Source organism: Siniperca chuatsi, linkage group LG22, assembly GCF_020085105.1.
Source record: "Siniperca chuatsi isolate FFG_IHB_CAS linkage group LG22, ASM2008510v1, whole genome shotgun sequence".
Lineage (NCBI taxonomy): Eukaryota > Metazoa > Chordata > Actinopteri > Centrarchiformes > Sinipercidae > Siniperca > Siniperca chuatsi.
The window spans coordinates 19,675,620-19,697,288 of NC_058063.1; the positions used below are offsets into that span (position 1 = coordinate 19,675,620).

At 42.6% G+C, this 21,669-nt stretch overlaps 1 protein-coding gene across 1 annotated transcript in view; it reads left to right on the plus strand.

Moving 5' to 3' along the window:
- The first annotated feature begins 1,180 nt into the window (after positions 1-1,180).
- The window catches only part of LOC122869690 (cytochrome P450 26B1), a 38,754-nt gene continuing 18,265 nt past the window's right edge, over positions 1,181-21,669 (plus strand). Inside the window, exons 1-2 of the mRNA XM_044182919.1 lie at positions 1,181-2,536; positions 21,287-21,511. Coding sequence (XP_044038854.1) covers positions 2,333-2,536; positions 21,287-21,511 — 429 coding nt within the window. The 5' untranslated portion in view covers positions 1,181-2,332. The remainder of the gene's footprint in view (positions 2,537-21,286; positions 21,512-21,669) is intronic.

Below are 21,669 nucleotides of genomic sequence, written 5' to 3' on the forward strand. Positions count from 1 at the left end.
AAGGAGAGACAGACAGGCGGACAAGATACTAAAACTACAAAACTAAACAAAAGATTGAATGAACAAGGCTCTCTTTTTAGACTGTTTGCATAAGTAATGAATGTCGGAGGGAAAATCAGAAAATAGTAATTGACAAAGAGTTGAAGAATATTAAAGAAAGAAAGAAACTGAATGTGCAGGACTCTGTTGAAGTGCCCTTGAGCAAGGCTGCTGCACTGCTCCAACGTGCATAAGTGTAAAGGATGAGAAGAGAATAAGGTGATAATCCGTAAATGAAATGATCACTGAAGAGTTATGAATCAATTTTACACCAACATTTCCACTCCTTCAGGTTTTAGCCATTTGGCACAGAATCATTTTGGAACCGAACGATGCCAGTTTCGGTCCGAGGTCCGCGGTTCGTGTCCCATGATGCACCGGGAACATGAACGGGTGAAAACAGGAATATATTGGATAGCTGGAGAAGCTGAGTATAAACTACAAATACACACCAAAGTCCGTGCGTAAAGGCGTGTCTTAGATCCCTGGCAAGTTTGGAGTGAACCCGGATCATTTTAGAGCAGAAACTTACTTTTTATTTTAATAACTAACTGGATGTAATTTGTTATTGATTTGTTCTCTAATGCCGCTACTAGCCGGTAAAAAGGAGCTTACATCAGTCCCGATGTGTGCGCAGCGCTGTTTTAGTCTGCAGGTGATTAGTTCAAGAGTGCGCACGTCCTGCACGGAGACAGAAGTCATAAAAGTAACTGCAAGCCCTGTTTCTCTCTCTCGCCCTCTCGTTCTCTCTCACTGGCGCTCTGCCAGCTCCAGCACGCTCCAAGCCTCCTCTCCTCTTGCGCCGCTTGCCGCTCACTTTACACCACCCCTCCTTCTGAGAGGAGAGAGGAGCAAGAGGAGGGAGGGGAGGGGAAACGGGAGGAGGCGGAGAAGGAGGAGGAGGAGGAGGGGGGTCGGGTCCTCCAGGAGCTGAAAGAGGTGGAGCAGAGGGGAGGGATGGAGGGAGGAAGGAGAGAGGAGGAGGAGGGAGAAGGGGAGGGGAGTTTCTCTCCCTCTGTAGCCGACGCTGGGGTGAGGTGGGGTGGGGTTGGAGGGGGGCGACGAGAGCCCTTGGCCGCCTATTCGCCTTCCAGTTGCCTCCGCACTATATAAACACTCATTGGTGCCTCTGGCTTGACGCACACACACTCTTTACGCACGCATCCACACACACGTACACACACACTGAGGGTGACTTGTATAGGCAGCCAGCAGAGAGAGAGAGAGAGAGAGAGAGAGAGAGTGAGAGAGAAATAGAGAGAGAGAGAGAGAGAGAGAGAGAGAGAGAGAGAGAGCGAGAGAAGCGCTCTCAGAAACAGAAAGGTACACAGAGAAGAGAGTGGACGACAGAAAGTAAGAGAAGGAGAAGGAGGACGGTGGCTCCTGAGCATCTCCTGCGCACCTTTTCATTCCTGCACGCTCCCGGATCTTAAAAGTCTACACTTTACTTCATCTACATCGTGTTTGCTCCAGAGGGAGATTAAAACTTTTGCAAAGAGGCATTTTTAAATTTTTTGGAGTTGAGAGAGACGCGATTCCTGGAAGACTTTCGTTCATTTTTTCCCCCCAAACCAAGTCTTTCCATCCCTCGAGAAGTTTTAAAAAGTAAAGCCCTTGTTAGTTCCAGGGCTCGACTTCACTTTTTCCACGTGTCCCACGGTGTCCCAGCTTTTGACATAAACGTGTCACCTTGAGATTTTTGCTTGCCTTCAAGTTTCAGACTTTAAAAAAAACCCTTCATTTTAAGTCACTGACCCACAAACGAGACCAAAAATGAGATTTCAAACATCAGCACAGTCCCCAGCCTTGTGTGATTATTGTCCTAAATGCTTAAATCATTAAAACAAAGTGAGTTTTAATGGTTTTATTTTTTCACTTTACAAGCTGAGGTGTGATACTGAAGATACGGGGAGCCGGGCAGCACAGCTCACCTGTAGCATCTCCTCCGCTCAGCCGACACTTTGATTTGCACTTTTTACGCACAGAAACGCCACTTTGTGACTATTTTAAGAGAGATTCAATCTATCTGAGAGGAGAAATCGCACTCCACACAGTTCATTCATTCTGAAAACACAACCGCCTCTTGTCACTTGCAGAGGGCTTTGGAGTGCGTAAAGGAGAGTTACGCTTTTACGCAAAAAAATCCCCCAAACTTCAAAAATCCAACTTTTAAATCACCCCGGGGATCCAGATCTACAGATTTTTGTCACGAATATAAAGTTTAAAGAAACTTCAACGCAACTTTCACCAGCTTTTTGAAAGTCATCCAGAGACAGCCGGACTCTCCATCACCATGCTGTTCGACAGTTTCGACCTCGTTTCGGCTCTGGCCACTCTGGCCGCCTGCCTGGTGTCCATGGCTCTGCTCCTCGCCGTCTCCCAGCAGCTGTGGCAGCTTAGATGGACGGCCACGCGGGATAAAAACTGCAAGCTTCCCATGCCCAAAGGATCCATGGGCTTCCCCTTCATAGGCGAGACCTGCCACTGGCTCCTGCAGGTAAGCGCACCCTCGGGGTGGGGAGGGGGGCTTGGTGGAGCTCGACACGTTGTCTGGGTCAGCGCGGGTCCCGGTGTGTGCGCCGGGAACAGAGTGGGACTTTATGATCAAATCAGTCTTATCTATTTCTTTATTCGACTCTTTAAAACTTTCCAGACTTTTTTTTTTTTTTTTTTTTACTTTTGCGCTCTGAGTTCATTCATCACACTTTTACACCTTTTCTCTGGGTTTACTGTGTGTGCGCTCCTTCAGCGCGTCTCAGTCTGCGATATCAAGTTACTGATGAGTTAATCTGCAACGGGACAGTGAGATGATCTTGATATCGCCTAGTAGAGATACTTTAAACCGCCAACATTGCACATTTTCACAGATTTTGCCTTATGCGTAAATCTTGTTACTTGCGCTCCAGTTGGTGAGCCACCAACACAAGTAACTAGAGGAGCGCCTTTTCCACTAAAGTCCCCATCATTTTACAACTTTCATCAGTTTGGCTCAACATCCCACGATGCGTAGTGTTAAGCTTACCCATGAGGTCTCATCTCAGCACGGGTAATCTCTATTTTCCTGTAAAATATGCGTTATTATGTACATTTAAGATGCTTCATTCTCATCCTGCCTGCACTGATGCACACAGTGACTCCAGTCCGCGCGCAGCCGCCGGCAGCCACACACACGCACGACCATCAAGCACTTTCACTTCACTTTTGATTAGTTTATAGCCCTGCAATCTATCTCCCGCTTTACTGTGGCTCCATCAGGCGCTCAGATCAGGGCTTTTTATTATCTCGGGCGGGAGCGTGTCGGGTCAGCCAGCCGCGGCGCGACTTTCCGTGAGCGGAGGGGTCGAGCTGCAGTCAGGCTGATAGGCTATCGGTCATATCTGATATGGTGGCAATTAGTGACAGCGGGTATCTCTGTGTAGAAGCCAAATATAGAATAGAATAGAAAGTCTCGCTATTTCTTTGAAATTCAAGTTTAATGTTTAATATGCAAAAATGACGCGAATGTGTTTGTTGCTTATTTGGGGAGGTTTAGAGACAGAATGAGGGAGGGGGAAGAAAGAGGGTTAAGGTGAGGGTAAAGTGCTTTTCTCTTTCTCTTTCTCCTCCTCCTCCTCTTCCCCCCTCCGCTCCCTGCGGGCTCATCGTGGCTGCTTCCAAAAAAGTTCCCAGCATGCTGCATGTTTCAGAAATCATTCAGCAACCCAGAGTCCTCCTCTTACAAGTTGACTGACAGACGGTGTAAAGTTGCAGAAAAAGGAAAATCCCGTGACATGTATGCGTTTGATTGTAAGTTTTTGAAGCTTTCAAAGAGGGATATTGATCATGTATTGGTGAGATGCTTCATTCCTACGTTTGCTTCAAAACTTGAACTGATCTTCTAGCATATTTGCTTCTGATCAATCAGGAAAAGTCCCACAATCCTTTGTATGCGGGAGGAACTATGAATATGTCTGAATCTGTGCTCAACCTTTATGTTTGGACCGAAAGAAACAGAAATGTGGACCAAAGAGGGCAAAAAAGGACGTTTATCAGCTGAGAGAAGAAAGCTCAGGCTTGCAGTTTGACCTCACCGCGCTGCACGCGAGTCCTGCTACTAAGCAGCGGTTGTCAGCGCGAACTGATGGCTCCCAGGAGCACGCCGACAGACAGGGCTGGGGGGTGGAGGAGAACAAATAAAAAAAGCGAGCGAGAGAGAGCGAGCGAGGGGGAGAGAACGAGAAAAAGCTCAAAAAGAAAAGCAAAGCAGGGGCTCGACGAGCGGAGGCACGTTGGCCGTGTGCGGGGCTTGAACTCGCGGTGCTCCTCTCCGTTACATCTGACACTGAGCGAGACGCGTTCCCGGAATGCAACCGAGGACCGCGGCCAAGTTTATGGTAGTGGTGGTGGTGGGGGGTGCATGTCAGTCAGATAGAGGAATAAAAGGCGGAGTGTGCCTGTACTTATGAGGACCAAATGTCCCCACAAGCAGAGCAAAATCTGGAAGAATCTGCAAAGTGAGGAGAGTTGTGGCCGGTGTTTCGCTTCTTTCAGTGGCTAGACTGGGATGAGGTCTTGACCTAATCTGAAAGTTAAGTTAAATTAAGTTAAGTAAAGGTTAAGTTGTTAATATAGTCAATGAAATGCCTCATAAATATTGTCAGCTGTATGTAGAGAGAGAAAGAGAGAGACAGAGATGCTGGGCTGCAGCCTAATCATCATCTGCGCTGTGGGGAAGTGAGACAGACAGAGATGGAGATCTGATGGGACCTTCTTGCCCAGATGCTGTTTTATGTCTCAGCTACTAGTCTGCTGCTTGATTACTCATGGAGACGACATGTCAGACGTGCTCAGAGACGAGTCGTCTCTCTGCGAAAGTTGAAAGCTGAAGCGCACACAGTGTTTGGTTTAGTTCAAGAAATTAAGAAATTAAGTGGCAGATGTTTGGTTTTTGTACCAAAATAGTCTTGATTAAGAGTGTCAGAACCATAGCTGCATACAGTATATAGCCTTTATTTCACTTCACAGCAGCATTTGATGAAGAGATAATAACTTCTTGATAAACATTTTCATGTCAAATAGCGCCAAACAACGAAGAATACACATCCCAGTGAGGCGTTCCCGAAATACAAATGCAAGTCTCGCAAACAGTGTTTCTGAGTCAGGATCTCTTTTATGAAAGTTAAACAGTTGTTCTATCAGATCCAGAGTGATTCAGTAAGGAGAGACAAACTTAAATAATAAAAAGGACAATATCGGTTGTTGAAATCGCTTCAAACATTTGTTCAAAATACTTCAAATGAGCAATGCTCAGTAGCAGAGGGTAGTGCGAAAGGTCTTAGAAAGCATCCGACTTCACGTCCCAGCTGATACCTTGTTTGATTTTTCTTTTATCATCATTTGGAGTCGTGTTTGTGTCCACTTGGCAAATGTAAGCCCAAATATTCTCTCTCTTTTAGCTCCGTTTTTAGTCTCCACCACCTCCTGAGGGAAATATCTGGCTCTTTAGCTGCTGAATGCTCCGCTATGTTCACCGGCTGCTCTCTAACTGTGTCTGTCTGCTGTTTGCTGCTGAGCAGCGGGTTTATCAAAGCTTTTTCACTGAAAACAGCTGCAAACAGTCAAGTTGCGGGTCGGACAGATAAACAATGAGCTGAAACTCACTGTAAAGCTCTGTAAAGCCGATTGTCACATTGTTTTCACATTGTCATTTGATACACTTACAAAAATATCGATTACGGGTGCTTTAAAGAAGGGTAATGATCTTTGCTCCACCGTTAAACACAGGCGATTCCTGGGTTGCAGATTGTGTGTTTGCATGTGTGAACGAGAGGCATTTTGTAGAATATGTTGTAGTACGTAGGTGCATCAGATTTCTCTTGATAAAAACTGATTGGCGACAAACCGCCAAAAAAGACTTTTTTCTTGCATCTTGAATATGTTCGAGTTTCATTATTTTCTTCACTCACTCTTTTTTGTTGTTTTACTCCCTCTCCTCTTTTCCCTTAATGTCTCTTCCAGATTTCCTACATAAACACTCTGTCTAAATGTGAGTATATATACATACAGTATATTTTTAACTCCACACATGCGGCAGCAGCAGAAGCACATTTTTGTGACGGATTCATTTTAAAGCAATATGCAGTTAGAAATAGTTTTATGGTCACTCTGCCAAAGACCTGTCTGCTCTCATTAGGAGCTGGAGCTTTCTGAAGGGACGGTGCCAAGCAGGAGCATTACTACCCAGCAGACACACACACACACACACACACACACACACACACAAATGTGCATCGAAACACTACCTACACATGGTGCAGGTTCATGTATCAAGACAAACACACACAGAGTTATGCACACATATTTTATGCACCACGCAGATACACCAATATGCTTTCCATTCAGGTGCATAGACGTCCATACTTCAATTATGAACACAAACATGAATCTATACACACTTTATCTATAATCACACAACATTACAACCAACATTTTTCTAAACTATACCAGACGAAAGGTGATGGTACTATTTTTCTTTAACTTTCTGTTTTTGAGATAACAGCAAAATCGTCACGTACCAATTTGTTTAAACGTTGCTCAGTTTTGGGGGGTGGGTTAAATCATATTGTGTAAAGTTACGGATATTAGCAACATGCTAATTTTAATGTCAACATACACATTCCTCCGAAATAACATAGCATGATTTCTATGTACTGAGCACTGAAAATTAAAGCAGTTACCTTCTGCTGCCACTTGGGGTCACCAAAGTGCAAAGTTCCAGATGTGGTTTTGAATTAATTAATTCATTAATTAAAAACAATCTTTTAGATTGTGAACAGGTTACTGTAATACAACGTTCTAAGATTTCTGGGTAATGAAGTTCTTCACTCATCTGCCCGTCGGGGGCCGCCACAGCGCGAGTTTCCTCGTTTGACAGAATCGATATTGACACACAGACTCAGATGTCCACTGATGCTGTTCCCAGTCAACGAGGGAAACCTATCTGCTATTCTGGATACGGCTTCTCCTGGTCTGGTCCTGATACCTCACACACACACACACACACACACACACACACGCACGCACACACACACGTGCGGTGCAGACAGGCTGGACTGAATCTGGGTCAGACCAGAGGAAATGAACACATGGCACAGAGACTCAGACTGTACTGTGTGTTGTGTGTGTGTTGTGCGATTTAAGTTTGTGAATGAGTCTGAGCCAGAGAGAACAACACACACGCACGCACATTAGATGTCTATGCAGAAGGTGCAGGTGTTACGCACACACACACACACACACACACACACACACACAGTAGATTTCTCTGCAGAAGGTGCAGGTGTTATCAGTGTTTGTTTCTTCCTTTTATAATTAATACTGTACACACACGCACACACACACACACACACACACACACACACACACACTAATGTGTTGTCCTTCTGTCTGCCAGCCTGTCTTCTTGTCTCTGTTTTGCTGTGATGAAGTGTAAATGATGGTGGGCAGAGTAATAACAGTCCTGCAGACCAAACACTCTCTCATCTCACCCAGTGATGACAGCTTTCTCTCTCTCTCTCTCTCTCCTTCTTCTTCTTCTACTCCTGTCCTGCTGTCTCCAGCTCTTTCTGTTCGCACTTTTACAAACCAAATTCCTCAATATTTAACAGGCAGTTAAGGATCGAGCAAAGGTAATGATTTCTTTTTAAGGTTGAATTCATCCTTTAATCGCTATCTGTCCCTTGTGACACACTCACGGTGCCTTCAAGTGCAGTCATCTTTATGAAAACACTTAATCTGAACATCCATCTAATGTGGTTTTCATGACCTTGCTAGTGGAAAGTTTCGGAGAGCTTCGCGTTTTGACATATGAACGTGAACATTTGAAATTACTTTAGCGACTTTTGTAGTTTTTAGATCAAGTTTTTTTAATGCATTTGAATAAGGTATTTAAAAGTAAAAAACAAAACAAATTCATGATTTTAGAAACGCTAACAATAGAGCGTCTATTTTTGTCATCGGTCACATAGCAACAGTGTAGACTTAAATGCTGACCATTTTGTGTATTTGGCTTTCCGTTTCCAAAATACAATGTCACAAGCTGCATTTGAAGGCAGCTTTGATTCTTGTTGCGCTGAAGGAAAACATGGTCAAAATGCACATTTTTGACATTTGCAGTCTATAGTAGTTTCTGTTCTGATTTCCATTGTTAACCAGCTCAAAACTCCAGGATCAAGTGCCAATTTAACCATTTAAAAATCAAAAGTTTGATTTAATGGTGACAGCTTCGAACGATCTGACGGGATGTCGGGTGGCGAAAGATTTGAATCCTAAAAGCCTCTTTTATGGCGACCTGCTCTCTGATCACCTCAGAGCCTTTCCGGTTCACGGCACATGTGGGATCTTTGTTTTTAGGTGGATTGTGCCTTTAACCAGCTCAGACAGAGTGGGGATTGTGAGGCCCGGTGGCTTCATCTATAGTAAGGTTCCATTACTGCGGTCCAGCACGCTGTGTGCTGCATAGCTGCGGTTACACAGTCCTGAGGCACACACACATGGTAAATGGAAATACTATATAAGCACGTCACACGTCACATAACACGCAGCAGCCACATATAGTACGTAGATGTAGCATGCACACAGCCAGACAAAAACACACACTAACTCGGCACACGTGTACAGAAGTGTGTGAGATGCCAAATGATGAACTCTTTCTTTCTTTCTTTCTTTCTTTCTTTCTACAAGAGTGGCAGGGAACTGGCAAGTGTGTGTTTGTTGGGTGAGAGATACATAGTTCATTGAGCAGGCACAAGGGGCAGCCCTTTATGTGTGTGTGTGTGTGTGTGTTTGGGGTGTAACAGTGTTAACATTCAAGGCAGGACCCTTGAACCTCCGAGGACTCTTCTTCTCACACCCCTCTAACCTTTTGTCTAAGCTTCCCTCCATCTTTTCCGCTCATCGCTCATACCCCCCATTTTTAGTCTTTAAATTTAATTTATTGATGAAAAATCAAGTGCGGGGCATGTTTCTGTTATTTTTGTTTCGCAAAAGTCAATGTTTTTACTTTTAAGTCCTGCTTTCGTCCATTGCGTTTCGTGTTATTGTTATATCATTCCTCACTTTCATTCCTGTCCTCTACAACTATTTGTCCTGTCGCTCTATTTTTTTAATCGTTTTCTTCTGTTCGCTTCTTCTCTTCAGTCCTTTCTAACGCTCTGCACTTAAATTTTTATAACTTTCCCCCTCGCCTCGCGTTTTTTCTTGCCGAGTCTTTTTTCCTAATTTCACCATCTCCTATCTTTTCTCCACCGTCTCTTCCATCCCTTTTACAGCCGCCCCTTCACCTCCCTCCATGTTTTTCTCATCTTCCTCCACTCCTCCACCATCGCCTCTTGGACTGTAGCTTTATCGCAGAAGGATCCAGCAACTACAAGAGTACATAAATCAATAATGTAACTTTTTGGTAAAAGCATTGCTCCCCATCTAGCTTTTATCTTTCTCCCTCTTCTTCCTCTCCCCTCTCCATCCATCCATCCATCCATCCATCCATCCCTGCCTTCCTCCTCCCCTTTTTCGGATTAGCAGGAGGTGCTGGCAGCAGTCTCCCTTGCCCCTTCTTTCACCCCGAGAACACACTGCTCCCTCCTCCAGCACTCTTGTCTCTGGCTGAGTATAGAGCACAATGTTAAGCTCTCTTTCTCAATGAGTGTGTGTATGTGTGTGTGAAACAGAGATCGCATTTTTAGCAGTTATGAACTTTGTATATGTGTGTAAATGCTCAAAGGATAAACATGGAATTATTATTTTATTTCCTATTGCCACAAATTCCATGAAAAGACCAAAATCATCAATGTAATAGTTCGTCTCTCAACACTTTACAACTTCCCTACGCTGTTTGTGGTGCTTAGTCCCAAACCTGTTTGTTCTTACCGAAGACGAAAATCTCAAACATATACTTTCATTTTTAAAAAAGGCTCAGTAATTTCCTAAAACAGCTGGGCACTGTAGTCTTTAGCAAACATTACTCAAACAGGAGTAAATAGCGCATTTGTAGGGGACTATTTTCAGCTGTGGATTGATACACATTTAGTTCTCTAGTATTTCTAGCAGCCAAGACAACACAGTGTGTTGGATTGTGTCTAAATAAATTACAGTGTGTGTGTCCATGGTAATGAAGGAACATGTCACCCCAGTGTGGCTCACTGATGTGTTTTTAATAGTTTTTGGACAACAGTGGAGCTCTATGGCTCGGAGGAAGAAGATATATCAGGCTTTGGATACACACACAATAATTGTTGATAGGATCAATTAATTATTGGTTTTGGTCTTTTCGCCGAGGATATGTTGACAGTAAGAAAAATTTAGAGCAATAACATAACGCTACATGTATTTGTTGAACTCCACACTGTGCGTCTGTATTCGCTTGTAGTTGAGGTACGTGTGTGTGTGTGTGTGTGTCAGGGTATTAGCTGGGGTCCCGGGGTGAGTGCTTAGAGAGTTTTGAACAACCATAATCTCCCTTCCTATAATGTCCCCAGGTCAGGGGCCAACCCTCTCTCTCTCCCTCTCTTTTTCCTGCTCTCTCTCTCTCTCCCTCTCTCTCTTTCTCTATTCTCCTTGTTTTTTGGCTGAACTATCCGAAGCCCCTTTTCGTTAATCCGTCCTTGAAACGAGCACCCTTCCCATCTCACCGCCTCCTCTGCCACGCTCGGCGCTCGCTTTCTCTCGCTCCATTTTTGGCGCATACCTTTGACACTTTCTCTTTCTCATTCTCCTTTTTCCCCATTTTGTATCTCTTTTCCTCCCCTTCTTCTCTTTCCTTCCTTCTTTCCTTTCTCTCATCCTACTTTCTTATTTCTTCTCTTTCGTCTTCTCTCTCTGTCTCTCTGATGTGTTGGCGTGACCGCAAAGGGACGGGGTTCATTGTCAAGTCGAGGACCTATCGTACCATTCAAACACACACAAACACACACTACAAACTCACACACTGGTTCCTTGGTATCTCTGGCACTGGCTGAATGATTGACAGCTGAAAAGAAAGAAGGAATTCCCTCACAGCCTTTGACCTGGTTTCCTCTCTCGTCCTTCTCTGCTGCTTTCTCACTTTTCATTTTTAACCTTTATTTCAGTTGTAGTCCTCAAGATTCACCTTTTTGACAAATTTTGGCACCATCTTGTGTTCCTGCACTGCATCTCCCAAAAAAACAGTCAGTCAAGCAATGTGGGCAAAATTATGGCTCCTTTGAATTTTCTGTTGCTGCATTTTGAGTTTCTGTGGGTGACATACTTTTCTTTGTTGCTATTGCTCTTGTTAACAAATCAGTTCTTCTATCAATTCTTTCCAGACACTGTTTTTTCTGAAATGGGTGTCGTTTTCCTGTCACTAATGATAACATTTGACTCACCTGCTCCTTAGCGACCATCACACCAAGCTGACGAAGATCGACTGATGCGTCACCTCTTGTTCTTTCGTCACCTTTCCCGTGTTAAAAATTTCACTTGAACAAAAGGCAAATGATTCAGCTGATGGCCGCCATGCACATGCCTTCAGCACCTGCAATGAGAGGAAATAACTAGTTAGCACTCTGCATCGCTTTCCTTGAATTTGTTTAGTTTGGTTTGTGTATTTCAAGTAAGTATGGAGGGCAGATTTGTTAAGGCTTGTAAGTGTATACAGAGCTGAAAGTGAAAGTGATGCCCAATAGTAAAAATAATTAAGTTTGCTAACATACAAGTTGATTTGCAATACAACGGACAACCGTAGTGGAATTTACAAATGATCATTTGACCGTTTTCAGACGAATTTCCAATTTGAGTTAAACTTGAGTTTTTTCCCACAACTTCTACGCAAAAGAGCTGATGATGTAATCACTATTAGCGATGATTTCACCAAAACTATATGAAGAAGGCCCATGTTGGCAGAAGAAGGTAAATTGTAATTTAAATTAGAATTCATTTGTTACTGCAAATTATTTCGGACGAATTTAAACAATATTTTCAAGAGGGTTATACAGTAACATTGACAGAAAAACTGCTTCAATCCAGAAAATATCATGTGACACTGAGTTTTCATACACCTGCATTATGCAGTTGATACATACTGTATATCCATTGTACAATACATTATATTCACTTACCAGACGCCTTTGTCCAAAGCAACATACATTTAGTGAGTAGAAACAAGAGCAAGATGCCATCAAAACTTGTGCATCCCTCGAACATTTACGTATGCAATGAAAGAACTTCAACTGGAGGACGACAACACATCTGTCACCAAGTTTTTGGCTGCAAACTTCAGCAACAAAAAAAATGCAAACTCTGTGCTCACTTCATTTCAAAATGTTTTCATCCTCATATCATCTCTTTTTGCTCTCAAACTCGTGGCTCTCTTTTCCTTTTTGATGCAAAGTATCAGCAGGACAATGCATCTGAGCCGGTGAATTACTCTGTTTCCTACTTTGTTGCATTCAGGAGAGCCGTCATTCATTTCCTGCTACTGTTTTCCCAAGAGCCTCTGTTTCTCCCTCTTTTCTAGAAAAGCCCTCTGCTCCCTCTAAGCGTCACCCTAATATTTTTGTTAAATAACTGCTCCAAATGTACACTTTCTCTCCCACTCCACACACACTCTCGCTGTCCCCCCAGCTAGTGGGTGTGTGTGTGTGGTGGGTGAGCTGCGGCGTTGATCTGAGTAAACATAATTAGCTGTGTTTTTTTGTCTTGCCCTAATAAAAGAGTCATTTGTTGGACATTTCCACTGCGCTACAAAGAGGACATTTATAAGCCCGGGCCCAGGTTCGCCCCCAGGCCAACCCCAACAGAACAGACGGGGGTATTTTTAGCACGGCCGGCGCACTGGCTAGCTCTGCTTGGACAGTGTGTGTATGAGGAGTGTGTGTTTGTAGTGAGAGAGAGAGAGAACAAGAGAGACAAGGAGATTTTATGAGATTTTCTTTGATCGCCGTGGTGTTTGTCAGAAATTTTGAGTGTATGCGAGTGTGTAATGAAAGGTTTTGTGTGTGTGTGGGAGAGTGTTTGGATGGCGTGTGTGGAAAATCCTCACTGAGAACCCCCCTCCCCCTCCTTTATTGAGGTTCTTGTAAAATATCAGATAAATCTCTGTTCAAAAAATATTAAAGGGACTCTGTAGAGGCGGACATTGCTAGTTACAAGAACGGCCCTGTCCAAACTGTAGACACACACACACAAAGTTGAAAGCATACTTTAGGGATATTCCCTTACTTCGTGATTAAACACTATTCCTGACCCTCATGCATAACCTTCAACCCTGACATAACCTTAATTTAACCCTTATTTTGACCTTAATTTAACCTTAACTCTGATCCTAAATCTTAACCTGCAGCTCTGTGCAGTATTTTATACCTAATGACACCTCAGGGTCCAGTTTGAAGCTGCATTCGCTGTTCTCAACCTGCCGGCGCCGGTTTTATTTTTACCTTAAAGTGAACGGGGAGTTTTGGCCGAGACAGACAGAAAGTGGTTGAGAAAAAAAACAGACCATTTTACGAAGTCAGGACAAGTCTGAGTTTAAATTTGCACGTAACTTTGTGCGTTTGCTGGTTGCGACAAAGAAGAGGGCGTCATCGTATACAGTTACGACAAACCAGAATGCAAAGGAGGTATGGAAGTATGGCGTTGAAAACTTTGTTGTGTAGTTTGGTGAAAGTAGGAGATTCAAAGTAAAAGATTCTGTGGTGAAATTTGGGGCATCGTTGAACCTTGACATCCTTGATTTAAACATGACCTGGGGCCCTTGGTGGCTCTCTCTTTTTTATAGGGTAAACTGTCTATAAAAGCATACCTGCAAGACAAAAAAGTTAAATGGAGAATGTAGCAGCTGTTACTCTGCTGATATTGTATTTATATGGAACGGGTTGTGTTAGGATGTGAAACTATACACACAACTTGGTTGCGTTGTCAATTTAAAGACACTAAAGACACTTTTTAATAAAGCAGTAATTATTTTCAGTAAAGAAAAATCTTAATTTCCCAACTGTCATGTTATTAACAATCCCGTTTACCCCACCTAATGACCCCTGACAATTTGAGTGAATGTAAAGGAATTATTTAAAATAGAATTTAAAAAAAGTAGTATTATTTAAAGTTAATGTCACAAATCTATAAAAAAAATTTTTGGACCATGTTTTTGTCCAATAGACTTTGTTGCTCATTGCAGCTGTTCATGCTATTAGCTCAGCATAGTAAATAGCATGTAGTTATAGTAAAACCCAAATGAAAGTCAAGTTAGATGACATCAGCGTTTTGATTGGCTGTTGCAAAAACGTCTAACTGTTTCATGAGGCATCTAATTTGCAGACATCTTTGCAGTTAACTGCAGCGGTGAAATTTCCTACAAGTCAAGATGGAATAGTTTAACACGGGCTTTAGAATTACAGAAAGTACTGCATCTGAAGTGAATTACACCACCTGCATTCACAAACAACAATCAAAAAATTCTTGTGAGGCTGCAGTTTAACAACAAAAAAGCAAAAACAGTGTGTGCATCCTAAACTCTTATTTGGCTTTGTTCAAGGATTATTCACATTTACAACTAGTGACTGCACTGTGCTGGAAAAAACTGAGCGGTGTACCCCTTTACATACACATGCACACATCATGTTCTGTGCCTCCACAGCCAGCTTGTACTTCTATTAGTTGCTAGGTAACACATCCACAAGAAAAAAAAGCTTTAAAACTTTATGCCCGCCATCATTAAGAGAAACCTCTTTATGGTTTTCAGCTCACATCAGAGTTTGTTGCCTGTGACCTCGGCGGTAAAATCAGCCGTAATGTTGTGGTAGCAATTTTGGTTTCTGGGTTTTTGCGAAACTAAGCGAGTGTTTACAGTGAAGGCTCCTTCGCTTCAGTGAAGTTTGGAGGGAAAGTGTGTGTTCAGCCTGCGCAATCAGTGTGAAGCTGTGACGCTTGCATCTCCGCGGCGACGTTTCACGTGTGTGTTGCTGTGATCCCGTGTGTGGTTATGTACGTGTTCTCCTGCAAGAGAAGTGTGGCGTCATTACATCACAACTTTTCCATACTTGCTCTGTGTGTGTCTTTTGCCAGATTTGGGAGGGAGGGGGTGTACACTTCTCACCTTTTATGCTAAATGTCATCCAGACCACACCCCTGGCACACACACACACACAGATTATTTTAGTGTAACTTTTTGGTTTTACGCACAATTTTTTTCCATTTTCTTGTGGGGAATAAGACAGATGAAAACCTCCAGTATTCTGCCAAAATGTGTGTGTGAGTAAAAAGAAAATCGAGAGAAATGGAAAGAGAAAATGTATGAGGAGATACACACATAATGCACGTAGCTGAACACACACCGCAAAAAATACATAATCGGCCCAATCTGATGCTGTATCGTGGAGTGTGAAAGGGAGCCTTGTCTGGCTGAGGAACTCCCTTCCAATTGGACTGAGTGTGTGTGTGTGTGTTTGTGTTTGTGTGTGTGAGCAGGCCTGCCAGGCAGACATACTAAACCACTCTACATCCATGTGGCAGCAAAATGTAGCTTGGAAAACAACCCCACTCTTACACGCACACACACCCCGAGGGCTCCAGAGGCCAGCCGGCGACCTGGTGTGTGCGCTAATGTGTGTGTGGGGGCCTGTGTGCGTGTGCATGCCACAGTAAAAAGAGGAAGTGTACAGGACCTGTGAAAACAGTTCAGGTCAACAGTTTGTATCCAGTCAGATCGACAGAGAGAGAAAAAGACACCGAAATCTGCAAAGGTGAAGGAATGAGGGATAAAACAATGAATGTTTCTTTAAAAATACACTCCTAAAAGAAATATCTACCTGATGGGCCACATTTAGGTGGCTATTTCCAGAAACTATGATGAAAGTTGATAGCAGAAAATGTCAGAAATGTAAAACATTGGTTTTAAATGTCCAGTGTAAAATCCCTCAAAATCAAAGAGCGGTTGGTTTCTAGTTGGCATTTTGCACCGATGTTCGACAGGAAGAAATGCATCGTAAATGCAGCCGAGACTGCTTTCTACAACCACAGGAGCAGGACGTAGATCAGAATGCAATGCAGCTGTAAGAAAAGCTACGTATCAAGTAAAGCTTTATAAAAAGACTCAAAAACAAATCTCCAAAATGCACGGTGTAGATAAAATAATGTCAGCGCCTCATGAAAAGGTCTTAACATCTGAAATAACTTAAGTGCAATGACAAACACAGCTACGGAGGTGGGGCGTGTTGGACTGAATGCTAATTAGCAGCATTTTTCATCTATAAAAGCAGTCTGGCAATCAGAGTTTTCAAAGCAACATGAAACAGCTAACAGAGCTGCAAAGACGCTGAAGCATCTGTGCTCAATTTAGGCCGAGTTCACACAGAGAAACGTTAAGATGTGAAGTGCGTCGCAAGAGAGGAGGAAGAGATGAGCTACAACTGCCAAATAAAAAAAGTAGCCAAGACTGCAGACGTCTTGTGTGTCTTTGTGGTTTGACAGGTATTTTGCGCTGCGTCTTCTGAAAATGTGAAGCTTTTTCAAAAGTTTTCACTTTGCTTTCTGCGACAAAGAAAAACACAGTCGAGTCGCACTTGTCCATTGAAGAACATGGAGTTGAAAAGCGCTTATGTGAAGCAATTAGTCTTTGTGTGAATAAAGCCTTTAAAAAAACTGCAAGAAATGATTTAATACGTCAAGAACATTCTGGTAAGTCATGATAATATGTACCAAACACAGCAAACTAAATCAACACAGGAAGATGTCGGATGATTTAGCAAAACCCTGGATTGTTTTGACATCCATTGCCAACGTTTCTAAAATACTCACTTTCTACACCAACTATGGTATGGTTAAGGTTGGGGAAAGATCGTGGTCGCGACAAATAAACTATGGTTAGGGTTAGGAAAAATCGTGGTTACAGTTCATAAAAAGGAAAATGTTTATTTCAGTTGTACCTCCACACCCTTACTTTCCAACTCGCTACTTTCGCCAGTGGCACCTAATGTTGCCATTATACGTAAATCTTGAAGTGCAGAATCATCCAATATGGACAGATATGGGCTGAACACGAATATGATGAAATATACACAATACAACACACGGCCTACCTTTGCTGCAGTGTTTACTTCAAAGTAGACATCTTTTTTCATGGATTAAGGAAGTGTTTCCATTATTTTGGGTACACACTGTAAAGACAGAAAGAAGAGACAGAAAGAAGACATGGTTCAATTCAAAAGCTAACATTACTGTAAAGTTACCTGTACAGTTCTCACTAACATCACTTCAATGTTCAAGGTTCGTCATCAAAACGCATTGTATGTGTTGTTAAAGGCGACCTGTGAAAACAGTTGTGTAATGTCTCTGGAGGGAGCTTTCTAAAGTCTGAGACTGATGATGTCATAGCAGTGTCATCAAGGTTATCTCAGCATTGACTACACATTTTTGACAGAGAGCTTGTATTACAAACTTGGGGCGTGGGCTCTGAAAGACACTGACCTTTACCAGGCAGGGAGGGTCAAACGGAAGAGTTGCATTATGGGAAGTGTAGGATCTAGTGTTTTTGGAGCTTGACCAATACTAGGGAATAAAAGTCAAGACATCTATGCCTCTGCAGCTTTAATGTTTTACAAACATGCTGAATGCATTGCTACCTCATAAAGCTATCATGAGTAGCAGCTTTTAATCCTATGATCCATAGAAGAAAAGGATAAAAGATGAACAGATGTGACTAAACATGAACGACCAGTTGTTCCAGCATCAAATCTACAGTTTCTGTTCATATTTAGTTGATACTTTCATTCAGAGGGACTTGCAGCAACTGAGCAGGTAGTTAGTTTTGTGTTTCCTACATCCTTTTAACAGTTTTTGGCATCTGAGACAGTTTTTGATTTGACTGTATTAAATGTATCAAGGCTTCACTGCAGGACTCTGAGCCACAAATTACACCGTAAACCAGAATCACTGTGAGGATAAATTTGTAGCTTCAGTTAGTGGAACGCTGCAAAAAATGAAGCTATGTTTGTGCACACACATACAAACTCACACCGCAGGAACAGGAAACAAACTACCTGCTAAAATTAGTCCCTGAACACACACATAAACTTATGCTTCATATACTCAGAAGCTCTCTCTCTCACACACACACATTCAAACATACTGATGGCTTCCTGTAGTGTGAGCGTTACAGTAGCTCTTAATGTTAATTCCCACCAGACTAAAAGAGAAAAAAAGTTTTTTAAAAAGTACTTGATGAAAATGTAGAAATGAGAGGAAGAGAGAGACTCCATCTCTCTTTCTCTTATATAAATGTGGGACCAAACTGTTTTACAGCACCTCATAGTACTACTTCTTTGGCGTGTATGTTTACATATGTTACCTGTGTGTGTGTGTGCCTCACAGTCATACATATCTCTTTCCCCAGGAGTAAACTGGGGTCAAACCAGTTAGTGTTGTAACAGCAATTTGCAGTTAGGCCTCTGCGTGTTTGTTTGCTTTGCACGTTTTTTTGTGTGAATTTTATGAATTCAGAGTATGCGTACATGCATGTGTGTTTTTACTGTATGCGTGTGTCTAAATGTGTGTGTGTGTGCTTGTGTGTGAATGATGTGTTTGTCTGTGAGTGTTGGTGTGTATGCCCGATGTGTGAGTGGGTTCGTGAGCTCATGTGTGCGTGTAATGTGTGTAACACAGTAAGCTGCCCTCTGGCTGATATATATTCTTTTCACTCAAACAGCCCATTTACAGTTCTGGGGTCGGCTCCCTCTCGCTCTGCCGTGACCCGGACCGTTTAGAGGTCAGCGTCAAAGCTGAACCCAGGTCAGCTCGCTAACTGACTCCAGCTCTGGTCCTCTGGGGGTTTACTGACAGCCAGGCTGTTCAAACCGCGGGGCAGGGGCCCGAAATGGGCTGTGCGGCTTCTTCTGGTGGGTCCCCGCATGAAAAAGAGGCAAAGATGTTTACTGTATCCTCTGGGGCGAAAAGTTTGGGCAACCTTTGAAGCATTGGAAGCCAATTTTTAGCATCTGTCTCTAAACACTCATTGCTGTGGTGTTTCTGTGGACCAGTTCCTCTAGATCAGCTGTCAATTTTGGTGACTTCTTCCTTTGATTTTCTGTAGATTCAGGTTGAGTTTCTGTCCGCTGTCTTCTCCTTTTCAGCCAAAGGAATGATGGCTATCACTGCCAATGCAAATTACCAATTTGGTCCATCTTCTTCTGATTATTTCAACCAAACTGGAAACATTAAACACATGATTTCCTAGCAGACACTGAGTGTTTAGAATGACAAAAAAAGAGCTTTTTTGAAATGGAGATTGGTTGGATAACTTGGATAGAAAATGAGAAAAATCTGCTTAATGTGCATATTAAAGTTGTGAAAGACTAAGTAAAGAAATATCAGTTCCTGAAAGTGTCCAGTTGTTCCCAACCTGGAGGTTAATAAACATAAGTGGTCAAAAAATAGTTACCAGAATAGGAAAATGGATAATTTTACCTCTTCAGGCCTCCAAAAAGTGTACAACTAAAACAGTCTGAGAATGAATAACCACTGTTTGGTTGAACCGATTACAACCTGTAGCCATGTGCAACCTGCAACAAGGGGTTGCAAGTAGATGTAGTTTCATTTGTAAGAGTCAAAAGCCAAAAAAATGTTGGGAACCACCGACTTACAGGAGGGGATAAAGTATCTCTTAACACTCAAATATAGATTCTGCATGTATATTTGTGTCCATTAAATCTGTTTGTAGTAGATACACATCAAAAGTGTTGAACAATATTTCAAGAAGCTAAAGGGATGAACTCAGGCTGAAATGTATCAAATCCTTTAGGAACCACATTAAGATCTTTTTACATTCCTTCACTCTGGTCCTTCTGGATGAGAAATTTCATTTACTGTACTTGAAGCCTGAGCTGAAAATATTTTGAGAACCTTTGACCTCAACCATTCATTGGTCAATGTTAAAGCTGAACTCTGATCATATCCCGAAGGCATCCTAAATCAGTTTTCATTGAATTAACCTGGTGTATACGGGCTTCTTAAACATCTGCAGTCTGCTACCTTCAGTGTAAACGTTTGCTTTCGCTCTTGGAGCCGAGATGATGGAAACATCAGTAACATTTAGCATGTGGGGACTCACCAGAAATGGTCTGTTTGGGCCCCAAACCACAGGGAGAAAAAATACTTACTCAGAGCTTTTAGAGGTGAAGATCAAAGCTGGAGGGAAGGTCAGATTCTAAAAGGCTGTTTTAAATTAATAGCAAGCGTAAAAATCAGTCATAAGAATCGCTGCAGAGCTTAAACTTGAAATGTTCTGGTCAGTTTTCTGTCTGGTTTGCAAAATACCACCAGCATCATTTGGCAGCTTATAGAGCAAGTCTTGTTAAAGATGGTGATGGTGAAGACGAGGAGAATGATGAAGATGTTGGGGATGATGATTGTCGCAACTTTACAAAGCATCCGTAAAAAGGGTTTTAAAATGTAAGCAAGCGGGTGATGTGATGAGCACTTTTTTACAATACTTAAGTGTCCATTCTGGTTTCCCTATGCGCAGAGTCAAACTGAGCATAAAAAAGTGGAGGTCAAAAATGAAAGACAAGAAAAATAATAGAAAAGTTAAAAGTAGGACATGAGGGGGAACTCCATCAACCGAAGGAGCAGGAAAAGCGTTTCTCTAATGTAAGCTAAAGAGAGTGGAGTATTTGGGGATTTCCTCTAAATAATGTCCTCGCACCTGCTGTGCGTCTCTACTGGTAAAGGGAAATTTCACCTTTCAGCAGAATTCACATCATTTCCTCAACAGTCACTCTCTGAGCAAGCACCCTTTGAAACCGTCCCATCTTTTGCTTTCTCTTTCTTCAGGCTTCAAAGTTTTAAGTGTCCCTACCTTCTTACATAAATGTAAATCTTCATGAAGTGAATATGCAGCGTGAATTACAGTAAACAGTATCAAAATAATTAAAATTACACAAAACATTGGGTGAAAAAGAATGAAAAAGCACAAGGTGATGTTCTCTGAACAAAAAGCTGATTTTCACTAACATTAGTCGATATTTGATGATGTTTGATGGGCTAAAAACTAGAGATCTGAAAACCAGAAATCAACTCCTAGTGACGCAACCTTTGAGTCACTGGAGTTGTTATTATTTTTCCAATGGAAAAGGTCTTAGAATAGTTACTGAAACCCATGTTTTTAGGACATCTCTTAAGAGTCCATGACTTTTGTATTTTCGTTAAAATCCTTAGAGCTCTAAGGCTGATCTTCATGTCTTCTCTCTGTCTCTCTGTTCAGGGTTCGGGCTTCCATGCATCGCGGAGGCAGAAGTATGGCAACGTGTTCAAGACCCACCTGCTGGGCCGCCCTCTGATCCGGGTGACGGGCGCAGAGAATGTGCGCAAGGTGCTGATGGGTGAGCACACTCTGGTGACGGTGGACTGGCCTCAGAGCACCGCCACACTCCTGGGACCCAACTCACTGGCCAACAGCATCGGAGACATCCACCGCAAGAGGAGGAAGGTCAGGGCATACACATACATGCACATATTGGAGACTGGGATATGAGGGTAAGGAAGGGGACTGACACATAACCCCCTTCTTTGACAAGCACTTCACTTCATGAATCCTCTGGGAACTTAACTTGTCGGCATCATGTTATTTTCTGTAAAAGTCACGTT